The sequence below is a fragment of the Propithecus coquereli genome, unplaced genomic scaffold, assembly GCF_000956105.1.
Source record: "Propithecus coquereli isolate 6110/MARCELLA unplaced genomic scaffold, Pcoq_1.0 Scaffold112, whole genome shotgun sequence".
NCBI classification, from domain to species: Eukaryota; Metazoa; Chordata; class Mammalia; order Primates; family Indriidae; genus Propithecus; species Propithecus coquereli.
Window position 1 is genome coordinate 2,352,809 of NW_012135192.1, and position 15,609 is coordinate 2,368,417.

General features: G+C 35.4%; 1 protein-coding gene across 1 annotated transcript in view; it reads right to left on the reverse strand.

Annotated features, from left to right (window-relative positions):
• Positions 1 to 9,804: 9,804 nt before the first annotated feature.
• Positions 9,805 to 15,609, reverse strand: part of SLC7A11 (solute carrier family 7 (anionic amino acid transporter light chain, xc- system), member 11) — a 109,879-nt gene continuing 104,074 nt past the window's right edge. Inside the window, exon 12 of the mRNA XM_012654769.1 lies at positions 9,805 to 10,205. Coding sequence (XP_012510223.1) covers positions 10,171 to 10,205 — 35 coding nt within the window. The 3' untranslated portion in view covers positions 9,805 to 10,170. The remainder of the gene's footprint in view (positions 10,206 to 15,609) is intronic.

Consider the following 15,609-nt stretch of genomic DNA (forward strand, 5'->3'; position numbering starts at 1 on the left):
CCTGGGCCCTGGAGATCAATCCCTGATCCTGCCAGGGGGAGGGGTGCTGGTCTCGAATCACCTACAAGGTGCCCAAGCTGGATCGATTTCACTCCACCTCGGGATTTGCCCCACTCTCCTGGAGTTCCCAGGCAGGGAGCACCTGGGAGGGCTGGCAGATAGGGCGCTTGCAGTCTGAGTACCCCTCAGTCTGCAGTATGGCCCCAAAAGGAAAGGTCCTGTTCCTTGGAGATGCCTCCATGTGATGGCTAAATTGTCTCTTTGGGCACCCTCGGGTAGGGAGGAGGAAGGAGAGAATAGAGCATTATGGCGTCTGCCGATAGGCTCGGGTCTGCCCGCGGGGAGGTGCCCCAAGGGGGCTGGGAACCCGGCGCTGTGTCCGCAAGAAGCCACTGCTCACTGGCAGCAGCCGTCTCTGGGCTGGTGTCAGCAGGTCTCTCCAACCGCTCAGGAGCCCACCAACAGTCCGAGATGCAAGGGAGGGGAAAGTTAACCACTCCACCTACCCTTGTCACTGGTCTCCAAGCCTCTCAGGACCTTTCTTCTTCCAGTTCTCATCTGCAACGTCTTCCCGTGGAGTCTCCTGTAGTTTCAGGCACCCTTCCTTCCGACCCTCACCTGATCTATGTTTCTCTGCTAGTTTATTTTTTTCTCTTTCTTCTAAAATTTGTCTGTTTTATGGAGACACTCTGAATGGTGGCTTTTCTCGTCTGCCATCTTCGTCAATCTCTAGTTCATCATTTTTCTTAGGGCCAAGTGGTACTCCATGGTATACATATACCACACTTTATTAATCCACTCATGTATTGGTGGGCACTGGGGTTGTTTCCACATCTTTGCAATTGTGAATTGTGCTGCTATGAACATCCAAATGCAGATATCTTTTTTATAAAATGTCTTTTTTACCTTTGGGCAGATGCCTCATAGTGGAATTGCTGGATCAAATGGTAACTCTACTTTGAGTTCTTTGAGGCATCTCCATATTACTTTCCATAGAGGTTGTACTAGTTTGCAGTCCCACCAGCAGTGTAAGGGTGTTCCCATCTCTCCGTATCCATGCCAACATTTGTAGTTTGGGGATTTTTTGATAAAAGCCATTCTCACTGGAGTTAAGTGATACCTCATTGTGGTTTTGATTTTCATTTCCCTGATGATTAGATATGGTGAGCATTTTTTCCTATGTTTCTTGGCCATTAGTCGATCTTCTTTTGAAAAGTTTCTGTTCATGTCCTTTGTCCAGTTTTTAATGAGGTTGCTTGATTTTTCCTGAGTTTTTTTAACAATTTTTTTAAGATTGCAGATGTATAAGATTTTAAGCTATCCTTCTGTTACTGATTTCTAATTGTGCTATATTATTGCCATAGTCTCCATGATATTGAATCCTTATAATTTAATTGGTTTTCATTGAGTCCAAATAGAAATTCAATTTTTGTGAATGGTCCATGAGTGCTCAGAATTATATTTGTGTATTATATACTAATATATACATCATATATTAGTAAGCTTAATTTTACACGTGTGTATGCATACACATTAAACACATTCTATATCTTCATGTTTTGTCAGGTTGATTTAAACAATTTCTGAGGACGTGTTAAAATCTCCAACTAAAATTGGTAATTGATCCAAATCTCCCTATTGTTCTGCCTGCAGCTCAGCCCTGCTCCACTCCTAACAAAACAGAAACTTCTGAAACCAAGAAACGAAGGGAGAAGTGGAATTTTTAATTAGAAGTAAAATAATTTTTACTAGCTATGGCCTTGTGGCAGGTTTGTAGAAATGAGACATTTAATTTGACTCAAATTGATTTACTATTTTCTGGAATTTCCACTGTTGAGAAAATCTACCAAATTTCAATTTCATTCTTAACATCCCCCTACAACTAGGTGAGGCATTGTCCGGATAAACACCAGTATGCCCTGTAATCAATGGATATTCTAAAGAACCAGGTAATATTCATCATCAATCCTCTCATTGATGGAATTGTCTTCTGCTTTTGCCCAGTAAGCAAGAAAAATTCAATGTTTATGAATAAATTAAAAATAAAACATTTGGTGGTCAGAGAATAGGAATAATTTTAAGATATTTTTATTTAAAGTCATCTAAAATGTGCCAGACGCTTACTCTATGATTTTTGCACAAACTACTTAACTCCAACTTGCCTTAGCTTCTTTAAAATACTGTGAACCTCATAAAGTTGGCATGAGGAGTGAATGAGTTAATTTATAGTTAGTGCTTGCAATGGTGCTAAAGTCACATAATATGCATTTGAAAAATAGTAGCTGTTTATATCTAATCACTTGCTGCATTTTGCTTTTCATATTCCTTCCAATTTCTTCATTTATCCATGCTTTATGTGTAGGTGTAACTGTGTATGTGGGGTATGTGTACATGTATGTGTAGAGAAGACCTTTTATAAATATTATGTTCTCTGGGAATTCCACCTCTTCAAAATCATTCACCCATTTACTTGTACATGGACCTGAGGGTCATTATTGGACTCTATTTGGGATTAGAATTTAGTGCCTGTTATTGTGAATAGAAGGTTTGAGGTATTGAGTTGTTCTCCCAATTGAGGGAGATGTATAGCCTCAGGCATTGTATAGAAAAAGCCAGTACATGAAAGAATAGAAATATAACACAATCACACAGAGACATGGAGATAAAAAATGGAGAGAGACTCTTACCTGGTTTCATGTAGCTTTCCATTTCCAGATTTTAGGCCTTTTCTGAGGCCATACTGCATTCCTGACAAGGAGTTTTTCAAGACATTACTATAACCTTGAAATACACTTTCTTTTCCTTCCGTTACTTGAATTGGTTTCTGTTATTTGCATCTAAAAGAGTCCTAAACAATACAATATCATAGATCACAACAAGCTTGTAAAGGCTGAAAATTGTGTCCTTGCCTGCTTCTGGGATCAGAGGATATACAGTAAGCATCATTTGACATTCTTTCACTTACTACATGCCTGAGCCACAAAGTCGAGGATGTCTGCCATCCATTCAACTTGAACAAATGTGAGACATAAAGGATGCATCAGTGGAGGTATTCAGAAACTACAATGAAATGTTTCATCATGTAAAACAAGCATCCATCCTACATCCAAAGAGTCTTAGTAGATGTCCACTGCTCTGTTTCCTTTTAGTTCTCCTGCCTCGTTCCATTCCCCACCCACTTGTGCAAGCCTACTTCATGGGCTGTGCTCTTCCCTTTCTACACTTTCTCCAATAGAAAGCCATCAATTCACATCCTTTTCAACTGTCCATTTCATTTACCCATTAATCAAAAAGTTCATGTTTAGACTAATATTTTCCGGGTGCCATACCTGAGTTAGGTTGTGGATACGAAGTGCAAACAACATGGTTTCTGAACCCAATTGTCATCTCTCTGCAAAGTCCCTTTAAGTGTGATGGGGTGGGGGAAAGGAGGAGATGATTCCTCCCCATAGCCAATGTTTGCTTCCATGTAGGAGCTACATTAGGGAAACACTCTTGGTCTCTTTGTAGAATAGTAATGTCTTCAACTTACTGGTGAATTTGGAAGGAAAACAAAAAGATTGGTTATGTGTCTTTTCTTCTTGAGAACTACCCTGACCACAGAGGGCATTAATTCTGCTGTGCTACTCCACACCGTAAGTTTTACAGGGTCAAAGATCCATGAGAAGGAATTTAAATGGTACAAGGCCACCTGCAATGGAATGGGCAACTCTTTCTAACCCTAGAGTTCAATATTAGGAAGCCCACTTACTAATACCTATGAGTCATATTCTCCTGTTTGCTGTATTAGCATAAGGGTGATATTTTGTTCTTCTATCTGCCTAACTTTGACTTATGCTTAATTGATATAGAGTCCAAGTGGGGAAGAGAGTGTTATTTATAAGCTTCCTCAAGAACATTGACGATGTGTATCTGGACTTCCTGTCCTCCTCTCACCTGAGCTTTTGCCCTGTAATCCAATGACTGGGGATATATACAGATAGAGTTTTCACCACCCAAATTCAGCACTTCACAAATAGGAATGTGTGCCAATCTCCAATCACCCCATAAAAGGAAATCAGAAGTTTATCACCAAACATGCCTATTACAGTCACATCCTTCCTTATTCATCTTCTCATTCCAGCCTGAAACCTCAAAGTCACCAACGACCCATCCTCCTTTCCATCCTCCATTGGTAAATGAGGCACAGAGTCCTATGGTTTTTGTTTCTTTAGCATTTTTCATCTGTCTGCCCTTTTATCACCAAGTCTAATCTAGACTTCTTCACACTTGTTTCTTATAAAGCTCATCAGCTAGATCTTGCTGATCCCAGCCTTGTCTTTATCGACTAACTCTCTAGCACAGTTGACAACATAGCCTTGCTCATTTCTCACTTTGACCACATTATTCCCTCCAGAAATGCCCTCAGTGGATTTCATCTTCAGATCAAATTTTTTTTCCTGATTGAAAGGCTCTGCCATAAGTGGACATATGACAACCAACCTCTTCATATTTGCGATCCTCTGTTCTTCTCAGACTGAACTCTTTTATGAACCAAAAGCATGGTACGCTTTTGCTAAATGTCTTTACTCTGATTGTAAACCACATACACATCATCATCCAACATCAACCTCTGCCCTCCTGTTTGTCACCTCCAAATGTTTAAGGACTAATGCAAAGTCCAACAACTATTATCCCTTAACTAATTTACAGTTGTAACGTACAGTTTCACAGCTAATCACACACTATGTTAAATTGTATGTGCCTGTGGTTTATTATAGATTCATCTGTATCTAAATTGAATTGCTGCAAATTCCTAGGGCTGAAGAATCATGGTACATTTCTCACATCATAAAATTTATTGTTAATCATATAGTAGATAGGCTGGGCATGGTGGTTCACACCTATATTCCTAGTACTCTGGGAGGCTGAGGCAGGAGGATCACTTGAGGCCAAGAGTTCAAGACCAGCCTGAGCAAGAGCAAGACCCCAGTCTCTACCAAAAAATAGAAAAATTAGCCAGGCATGGTGGCATCACCTGTAGTCCCAGATACTTGGGAGGCTGAGGCAGGAGGATCGCTTGAGCCCAGGAATTTGAGGTCAATGTGAGCTGGGCTGATGCATGGCACTCTACTCAGGGCAACAGAGTTAGACTCTGTCTCAAAAAAAAAAAAAATCATATAGTAGATAAAAAAATAAATATTTAATGATTGATCACTTTATAAATAAAACAAATCATTGTCTTCACCTAAGAGATGATTTGATTCAATAATCTGAAATTTGAGAGTCATTTGATACTCAGAATTTCTACTCTGACCTCTTTGATTTTCACTGCTGCTCTAGGCAAGTCATTTTAGCTATTTAGATTCATTTTCTTAGTCCAAAAATGTAAGTAAGACTTGTCAGCTGTCTTATTCATAGTGAGTGGAGAGGAGTATCCTAGTCAATGCGAAGTACTCGGTTAATGCAAAGTTTAATAAAAATGATAAATAACATCTATTACAAAATCGATCCATTGTTCAATTTCTTCTGCCCTTTCAGTTCTTTGATTCAATATTCTTTCACTGAAATCTGAGAGCTTTAATTTGAGAAAGTGTTTTACTAATAATTGTAGACTTTCTACATTAACCTTTTTTTTAATCATTAGGCACACCTGGAGGATATGAAATTATTCTTTTAAGGAAATCAATATATCACTAAAAATGCATGGAAAAATATCTGGCAATGGGATTTTAGGGAAATTTGTGTATGAAAACATTATATCAGAGAATTTCTTGTTTTCCATGGAAAGTTTCTTTAAATAATTTAAAATACTACTTTCTCTCTTTATTTTTTAATTCCTTAAGCAAAATTCATGTTCTCCTACTAGAAGAACCACTTTTCTTATATTGTAACTTATGAAGAGTGGAAAAAAGAAAAAATACATTCTCTGTGTTTTTAAAGTACCAGGAAAATTTTTAAATAATTTTATTACATTGAAGATTTTCATAATAAACCAGTACAGTCAAATCAATGATACTTTTAACTTGTGAGCCAATAACATTGTTAACAACATGTCATGTGAGGTAGGTTTTGTTTAGTGTTTGAATGTGGGCAAAAAAAAAGATAAATTTTAGAAGTTAAGATTAGATTAAAAAATTAAAGCAACAGAAGAGTGTTTGTTTCTTTCTTTGTCCAGGCTGGAGTGCGGCACTGTGATCATAGCTCACTGCAGCCTCATTGAACTCCTGACCTCAAGCAATCCTCCTGTCTCAGCCTCCCAAGTAGCACTACAGATGCATGCCAACATGCCCAGCTCAGAAGAATATTTCTTTTAAAAAAAACACAGACTATCCTAGAGATGATAGTCAGTGAGTATTGAATAATGTAGATCAGATATAATCTAACTTGGAAGAGAGGCAAAATGACAGACAATATCACAACAATGCTAAGGAGAGACAGTATAATTTCTGGAAAGATTTCCCATGTTTCTTAATTACATAATTCCTCTAATTATTTTCTCTTTCAAAATATATGTCTTAAGCCTATTGCAGTTTACAAACACTTTAGGCAGTGTGAACTAATTAGGTAAAATATAAGAATAATACAAATGAAATAAAAGTCAAATCATGTTTTTGCTATTAAAAAGAATTCTATTTAGAGGTGTTAGAAGAGGGAAAGATATAAAATTTTGATAAAGCTCAATGTTTATATTACATGTGAATTTCATTTGTCTGTGCTATCTCTATCATACCGAATAAAGACCAAAATCTAGAACATTGCCTAATAAGCCCTCTGCAATTGCTCCTCTCTAGAGTGTATTCTGTACTTGTCCCCAGTGCTCCGTTTGCACCAGTCTTTCATTTATTTCCTTAAACAAGCCTTTGCTTTTTCTGGAGTAGGGCCTTTGTCACACAGTTCACTTAGCCTGTAACACTCCTCACCTTTCCTCCTCTTACCTGGTTAATGTGCATGCATCCTACAATATCAACACATACTACATCCTTAGAAAAGCCTTCCCCAAGCTCCCAGGCTAGATCACATTCACCTGTTCATACTGTCTTATAACAGAGGGGACTGATCCTGATTTGTAACTATACCTTTGAGTGATTAAGAAAAAACCTTTCAGCCAGGCGTAGTGGCTCAGCCTATAATGCTAGCACTCTGGGAGGCCGAGGTGGGAGGATTGCTTGAGGCCATCAGTTCAAGACCATCCTGAGGAAGAGTGAGATCACTTCTCTACAAAAAAAGAAAAATGAGCCAGGCGTGGTTGCACCAGCCTGTAGCACAGCTACTTGGGAGGCTGAGGCAGGAGGATCGCTTGAGCCCAGGAGTTTGAGGTTGCTGTCACCTATGATGACGCCACTGCACTCTAGCCTGAGCAACGGAGTGAGACCCTGTCTCAAAAAAAAAAAGAGAAAAAGAAAAAAACATCTCTCTCCTCTCTCCCTGACTAGATGGAAAATTCATGAGGCAGGAGCAATACCTAAACCATTAACTAATGCATGTCTAGGACCCGCAATATGTATTGGCATAGTGGACACGCTTAGTTAATTTTTGCTGAAATGAACAACAAAACTTTATCTTTAGATCATTGAGTCACAAATTATGAAAGGAACATGGCAATGTGAGAATAAAACGTAAAAACAAGTAAGTTTAAGGCAGAATTCAGAACATAAAAGAAAATTTTATGATGTCTTTAGATCTTAGGGAATGGAATACATGATAATGACAGGTTATATAATTACAATGTTAATTACTATGACAAAAATAAAATTAGTTTCTCATATTTTTAATAGAAATTAAAATGAGAGGAAAATAGCTGTCTTGCCCACACATTTCTTAGGGTTATATTCATTTATACTTACTAAGTTATTGTAGCTGGAGGGTATTTCGATTTTTGTAATGTTTAGCCTGCATTAATACCTCCAAAATCCCATTTAATGCCTTTTAGAGATTAATAAATCTTAGAAGCTAAAATTTTAAGGGAATTGAATCCTAATTATATTATTATTTCTGAATTCTTTCAAACATCATTTTTTTAGATCATTGTTTCAGTGGTGACTGCTTGTGACCAGGTACTCTTAAGCTTAAGACCATAAAAACAATAAGAGGGCTATGAAGCCCTGACCTTCAAAGTCAGATTTCTAGGGAGTCTGCAAATACGATTTTTAGGGCTTGTGGAGACAAAAGCAACAGTTCACTTATCCACACAAGGCATGTCTACCTCATCCCAGCATACATCATCACCTCAAATCTTCATAAATTAGACATAGCCTAAAAATTCAAGTAGATAATTATTAGATATATTCCAGTTGCAAAAGTCTATGTGAACCTGAACCAGCATGTTTGAAAGGCTGATAGTTCAAAAACCAATTACTAGACATTATTTCATTAAACGTATGTTCTGTCATATTCATTAATTTTAAAATAAATATACCTACATGTCACATGGTTTGTATTTCTTTTCAAAATAACATAAATTTAACAGATGCCAAAGTTATTAGGGTTTTTTTTTTTCATTGTTCTCCCAAAACATATTACCAGGGGAAAGTGTTATTTAAACTTTCATGTCTGTTTCAAAGGGAAATTTGATAATCAAAAATTTAGGTTTCTTTCTGCTCTACATTTCAGACCACTAATTTTTTTCAAGATATAATGAGAAAGATACCTTATCAAGAATGTAGGAACCTAAATGTCTTTTTACAGGAAGAATTCATAATAGGTTTTTGACTAAGAGTTTCTTTCATCACACCTACCTACCCATGGAGGTTGAGAGAAAGAGAGAGAGTGAGAATCAAACTTCCCAGTCAGGTTGCTTTCGTTCTGCAGGCAAGAGGTTTTACAGAAATTCTATTTCTATGGGACCTAATGGGTTGCTTAAATTTAGAGATTTAAAAAAAATAAAACCTGCTTCTAATTTTATTGTAGAAAAGCTTATGATAAAACCTAAGGAATGTCACTCATTCATGCATTTATTTATTGAATTTATAAATTTAATAAACATCAATTGAGTACCTACTATGCTTTAATCTGCCAAAAATATGCAAATCCAGCCAGAGAAATGAGTCCGTTAAATCAATGACAACAGTGTACAATGAGTTCTACAAAAGAGATGTGACCCAGATGATGAAGGATTTCAGGGTTTGGGTCTGAAAACAACTGGATGAAGGTTTCTGGAAGAGGTGACTTTGGAACTCAGTCTTGAATGTTGAGCAGAAGTTTGCTATGTGCAGAAGAAGGAGAAGGGAGTAGAGTAGGAAAATATAATTTCTGTAAGAGTGTACAGTGTGTAAAAAAATGGCATTTTGTCGCAATTGTTGTTGAACTACCGAAAAGACTTTTAATATGACTGTGGAGAATGTAGAAAGCTAGAGAAAGCAAGCTTTATATAATAGCTGGAGAAAAAAAGGTGACAGATTATGGAAATCCCTATGTGTTATATGCAGGATTCTGAATTGTATTCATCCATAAAAAATGAATAAATGTGAAACTATTGGAAATGTTGGCCTTATTTGCATTTCAGGAAGAACATTCTGGCAAAACATGTGAAGGTTGCGTTATAGAGAGACAAGAGACAAGTCTCTTGTTGAAGGCAAGAAATGAAAAGATTCTGAAGTTGCACAGGTGAAAATAGAAAAGGAACTAGATATTTCAGACCCGAGGGCAGATGGATATGGACCACAAAGAGGAATGGTATTTACAGAAGACTGAATCTGCTACCACTTTCAGTTTTTAGTACCGGAAATTGATATTAAGTGGGGTGTTCCAAATTCACAGAATCAGTGATAGATAAATTCCATTTAAATAACTATACACTGCTAAAAAAGAAAGCAAAACATGACGTTTATTATGTAAACTATCAAAGGTTTATTTAAATTTTCATTTAAAATATGTTCAAGTAAAAATATGTACAAAACCAGATATACAAAGACTGAAGCAACTAGAAGCATGACAGTTATACATACACATAAATACAACTGAAATCCAATTCAATGCAAAACTGAGTGACGTTATATTGCACCAAAATGTATTCCATACAAAAGCACATGCGTCAAGAGTTTCCATCAGATGAAAGCACACTTATTTCATAGCATCTTACCACTTACACAAAATAGCCCATAAACACCATCTGGCAGTGTGAGTACTGCACCAGAATTCTCCCCAGAGGGAAATCATTTAGCTATAGAAGAATCCATTTTATTTCACAAATCACATGCTGGTACAGTCATCAGTGCCAAGGAACCCTAAGAAACACAACACAAACTACAAATGAAAGTCCCTTTGCACCATTTATATTTTCATAGTTAAATATGTTAGTACTCCTAATAGGATTGGAATGTAGATGCAGAGAAGCAATTTCACTCTTTAAGAATTTATCAGTCAATGTAAGGCATTGTGCTAAATTTTCATAAAATACACACGATCACCTTTATCAAGTTTCATTATCACAATGCCAGAGTGAAGAAATCCTGCTTGAGATGTGGACCAGTGAGCATGTTGAGGGTCACTTTTTCTCAGCTGGATCTCTCTGTTCCAGCATTTTATATCATTAGACCCTAAAATCCACCATGCCCCTGCAGTTTTGAGAATGGTACAAGGTCAAGACAAATGCATTCCAGATCCAAGCTAGGAATTTATCTCATCTATAAATTACAATGTAAGCACAGATCAAAGAGATGGCTGCCAGCATAACCCTCAAAAGTAACCTGACTACCACTTTCCCACTGGGCTAAAATGATTCCCCTGTTGTGAATTACTGATGCTTGTCATAGAATATGAAAGGTATTGAGACACATTCATACCTAGTACCTAATAATATGTTCATATGAACATACCAGCACACATACAAATTATTCTACACCTTGAAAACTGAAAAAGAATTTACTTTTACTAGATCAAATTTCTAGACAAAGCTCTCTAAAACCATTTTTTTACAAAGTAAATTCAGATATACTTACAATAAAAAGACATGAAAGATTCATCATGAGATGAATTCTGAGTCAATAACTAAAAACCATCTCTACCAGTGCATCACTACCATGTAATCCACTCTATGATAAGTAAGAAACAAGCTCTTTGAAATTTAGAGTCAAATCCTTGTCAGAAAAGCAAGACAAATTAAGTTCACCAAGCATTCAGTACAAGAGGCCATTTGTCTTGCCTTTTTCTGACATGTGCTTACTATAAAACCACAGGTAGCCAACATTTACTATCAGTAAAATACAGCTACATGTTTGTTCACCTGTTTGGCACAGGGAGAAAACAATGTATGTCATAACATTAAGTAAAACACTCTTAACATATCTGATGTCTATGTTTGCAAAGTTCCCAGATGTTGAGAAGCACTACCAGAAACTCATTACTATTGTGCTACAACCCCATCTACAGAGAGAGAGAAATTTCGGGCAAATGTCTCTATTCAAAATAACCAAATTTTAAAGCAAAATATATCCTAATATTACTATATATTCTAGGAACTGTCGTAAAAGAGTTAAGTGTTATTTCACTTAACATGGACATGAATAACACCCAAAAAAGGATTTAGTTTTCAAGATTTAAGTATTAAATGTTTAGTTCCAGATTAATAGCAGTTACATTAATATTCACAAAAGAAAACTATTGGTAACAAATTTCTCCAAGGAGAGGATCAGATTACTTAAAATTGTTGGAGAATTCTGGGGGTTTTTCACTTTCAGAGCAATAAGAAAATGCTTTGGGGTAGTGCTTGAAATAATTAATATACATAGTAGTTTAATGTAGATCATTTCTAGTCTTTTATAAGCATACATTCATTTGAAGCAATCTGTTTCATTTCTCCAAAGTATGTTTCTACTTTAATATACACTTTATATTGTATTAGTAAATGGAAAGTTCAAAGTAAAGGAGAAATTCTAAGGCAAAATTAAATCAGAAACCCTTTGAAATGAGACAGTTCAAACCCAGGACCAGGGAACCACATTGCCTTGCCTCCCAGTGTGATATGCCTGTGCTTTCGAGGATATGCCTAATAAAGTTAATTATTAGGAGTATGTGAGGTCTAATTTTATAAGCCAGACCACTCACAACCCAACCAATTACACAGCTATAACATCCAAAAGCCTGATAGGTTTTCCCATAAGATCCCGTGCAAAATACTTGGTCACACAAGGTGATCAAAATAGAGTCACCCCTGCAAAAGAGACACCTGTGCGTTAGTCTTTCCCCCCTTCTCTGGCTTTGAGTATGGTTTTTAGAGGCTTCACCATGAGGTAATAAGGACTTAGCAAGCAATTCTCCTAACCAATAAATTAATTCACTTGAAAGTCATACTTTCCTTTTTAAAATCAGTAGTGTGTATGTCAAGGGGAAAAAAGCATATATTCATGTTCAAACAAGTGTGGCCATCTGTATAGCTCTCAGATCCTAATGCTCCACAGTTTCTTGAGAGAATTATTATCAATAAAACTGTAAAGGCAGTTATTGATACTATAAATGTACCCTTGATCTAAGTGCACTGAAATATACACATGTAACAGAGAGATATTTAGAGACTGTAACCATCCTCTGTGCATTTTAAAGCCAATGGTAACAAAGAGGAAGAGGAAGAAAACTCACAAAAAAGTAAACCTAACTGGTAGATTCACACTAAGAAAATTTAGGAAATAGTATAAATTCAAATTAAGACTCGCTTCCTACTTTGAGCATATATGTCAAGAAATAAAAGAGAGTAATTCATTCATTCAAATAAAATAGAGAAATGCTTCAAAAAGATCAAGTGATCTTTTTGAGATCCTTATCTCACAACATAAGGAAAATTGGTGAACTTTCTGTGAAACTGTAATCTATGCATTTGTGAATTTGCATCTAAAATTAGACAAATATTTAATTTTAGACACCAACTAATTTGAAAATGCAACAGAAGAAATAATTACCTCCAAAACTTGACCATTAAAAAATCTTGTTAAAGTACAGTACTAATAAAACTAAGGCCTACTTGGAGGTCACACTTTTAGGCATTATATTAATATATATTAGGATAGATTTAAACATACTGTTAAAAATACTGTTTATGAGAAAATTATTACATATATAGATAATTCTTTACTCATATATAAGTAATGTAAACAGAAGCTACCATGATGACTCATTATCTACTCTAATTCATATCCACTATGAGCTTCTCACCAGTTACACCATGCCATATTTTAATTCCTGACTTTGAATGGTTAGGAAAGTAAAATGTAACTCTGTAAACATTATCAGCACCAACACACTGCATCTCATGTAGGGTAAAATGAAGCAAGGTTATATTAAAGTAAAATTCAAATTGCTTGATTCATCTGCATTCAAATCCCAAATCGCTTTATATTTCTTTACAAACTAAGAAAAAGAGCTACGATTCAATGAGTATTCATTGTTTTTCTATCATTCAGAATGAAGATGAAACTATCTCCTTATATATCACATAATATATATCATGAGAAATCCACTTATATAGAGATACATCAATTACTCACAACTTTAATATTTAAAAATATATTTTACAAATAAGCCATGCTTATTTCTGATCGAAAAAAATAATGGAAGTTACTTTACCTTACTCACAGGGACAAATGCAGATTTTTGTGGGGCCAGAATTATACACAATTTTGCTGGTCTTCTTCAAGAAAATTAATACAAAATTCCTAGTTCAAAGTTAGGTTCAGGACCTTGGAAGACGTATGTTTAAGTGAGGGGCACTGAAACTTATATTTCATTAGCCTTTTGGGATATCCACCTATGCACAGCAGACAACTAATTTTTAATATTTCTCTGACTGTATTGCATAAGTCCAAAATATTGTTACCTCTAATCACATACTATAATTTCCTGCTACTCTGACCTTCAGTTTTCTCTCTTTTCATAACTTATGCCTCAATTATAAGAGCTCAACTTTAACAAAGGTCAGACTTGCTCCCTTTCTTAGCATTACCTTCTTCTGCAAATCAAGATAAAATAATGAGTTTCCTGAAGTCTGATTACAGTTTATGAAGATTTCTGTTATGTAATTATATGCTTTAACCATCTGTTGATATATCAAATAGCAATTGAGAAAATAATTTCACTAGACATACAAGACAATCTGGAAATTTGTTTCCATGTGCATATTTTAGTGTTCGAGAAACTGCCATGCATTGCTAACATAACCTAATAAGCTGTCCTCATTTTGTGCCAACAGGGCAGGGGCCGTGGCACTTGCATGTGCATGCACACACCTGACTTTTGTGTTTGGAACTGGAGTCAAATCTTTGATCTCCTAAGGAAAGACAAGAACAGGGTCTACTTTCAGCTGACCTAATCATCATTTGTAATATTCCAGTTTTCTTCATTTGATCAAAGGAACATAATCTAATACTTTAAAAACTGGGCCAAAACAGCATTGTGAGGAAGATATTTACCACAATATTCATAATTGCGTAATGAGAATCATCACTTTTTTAACCAATTTTTTTTTAGCTTTATAAGTCTTCACTAGTCTTTTAAAATCATAATTAAATATGGGACTCAATGTGTCCCCCACCAAAAATATTGAAAATAGCACATTAGTTATTTTAAACAGTATTGGTCACTTTTACTTCTTAATGTTATAATAAACTCATAATATGTGCATAAACATTTGCATATGCACACTGGTACAAATATAGCACGTGTAAATATGTGTATCATCTAAAAAATAGGAGAAAAAATTTACTTAGTATAAAACTATGAATTATTTATATACATGTATTTATATATATGTGTAAGGGAGAGTTTTTGAACCAGAATCTTCTTTACATACTACCATTTTGAATACAAATTATGAATATTGATTCCCTGATTAAAGAAACTGTGTGTCTTCTCATGATGTCTCCTAAAAATAAGCTGAAGTACAACTTCATCTTCATCATTTTTTTAAAAAATTACTGGCTGACTTTCTGTCTGGTTAAAACGGTATTACAATGGCAGTAGAAATTTGATAATGTAAAAATCATTTTTGAAAAGAAGAGAAAAAATAATGAACACGTATTCCAGTTTGCTTGTACAAGGATACATTTAAAGAGGTATTATAGCCAAGAATAAACAAATAAATAAAATGATGAGGTAAATCTGCTATTGTCAATATAAGCACATTAACCTCAGGAATAGCCAAGAACTGCACAACTCTCTCCAGGAGACTTTACTAGTTTTTTTTCATTAAGGCAAGGAAAAACTCAAGAAGAGTTTGCATGTTTAGATTTCATGAGCCTTGACTGTGCAAAAGGTTGGGATATAAAAGAAATTTTTACTTCTCACAAGGTAGAATAGGGAGAGGTGGACAAATGGACAACGTATATTGAAAATATGGATTATAGATCAAATTCTGAAAACCCTATTCTATGAATAAGAGGAAGGAATGGTTATGAATTCAGTTAGACACCCAAACACTAGGTTTGTCTAAAAAAAAGTCAGTCTTGGATATATATTAAATGTTGTCAAGAGCAAAAATTGAAATTAGTGAACTGAAATTGCTCCAAATCATCATTTCTTCTTTGGACAATTGTCTATAAATTCTATGTTTGCTCTTATTAATTTTAATCAGTATAATTAATTCTTTCCAAAATTTTCATTTTCAAATAGATAAAAATTAAAGGATGAAATGTACTCTAACCA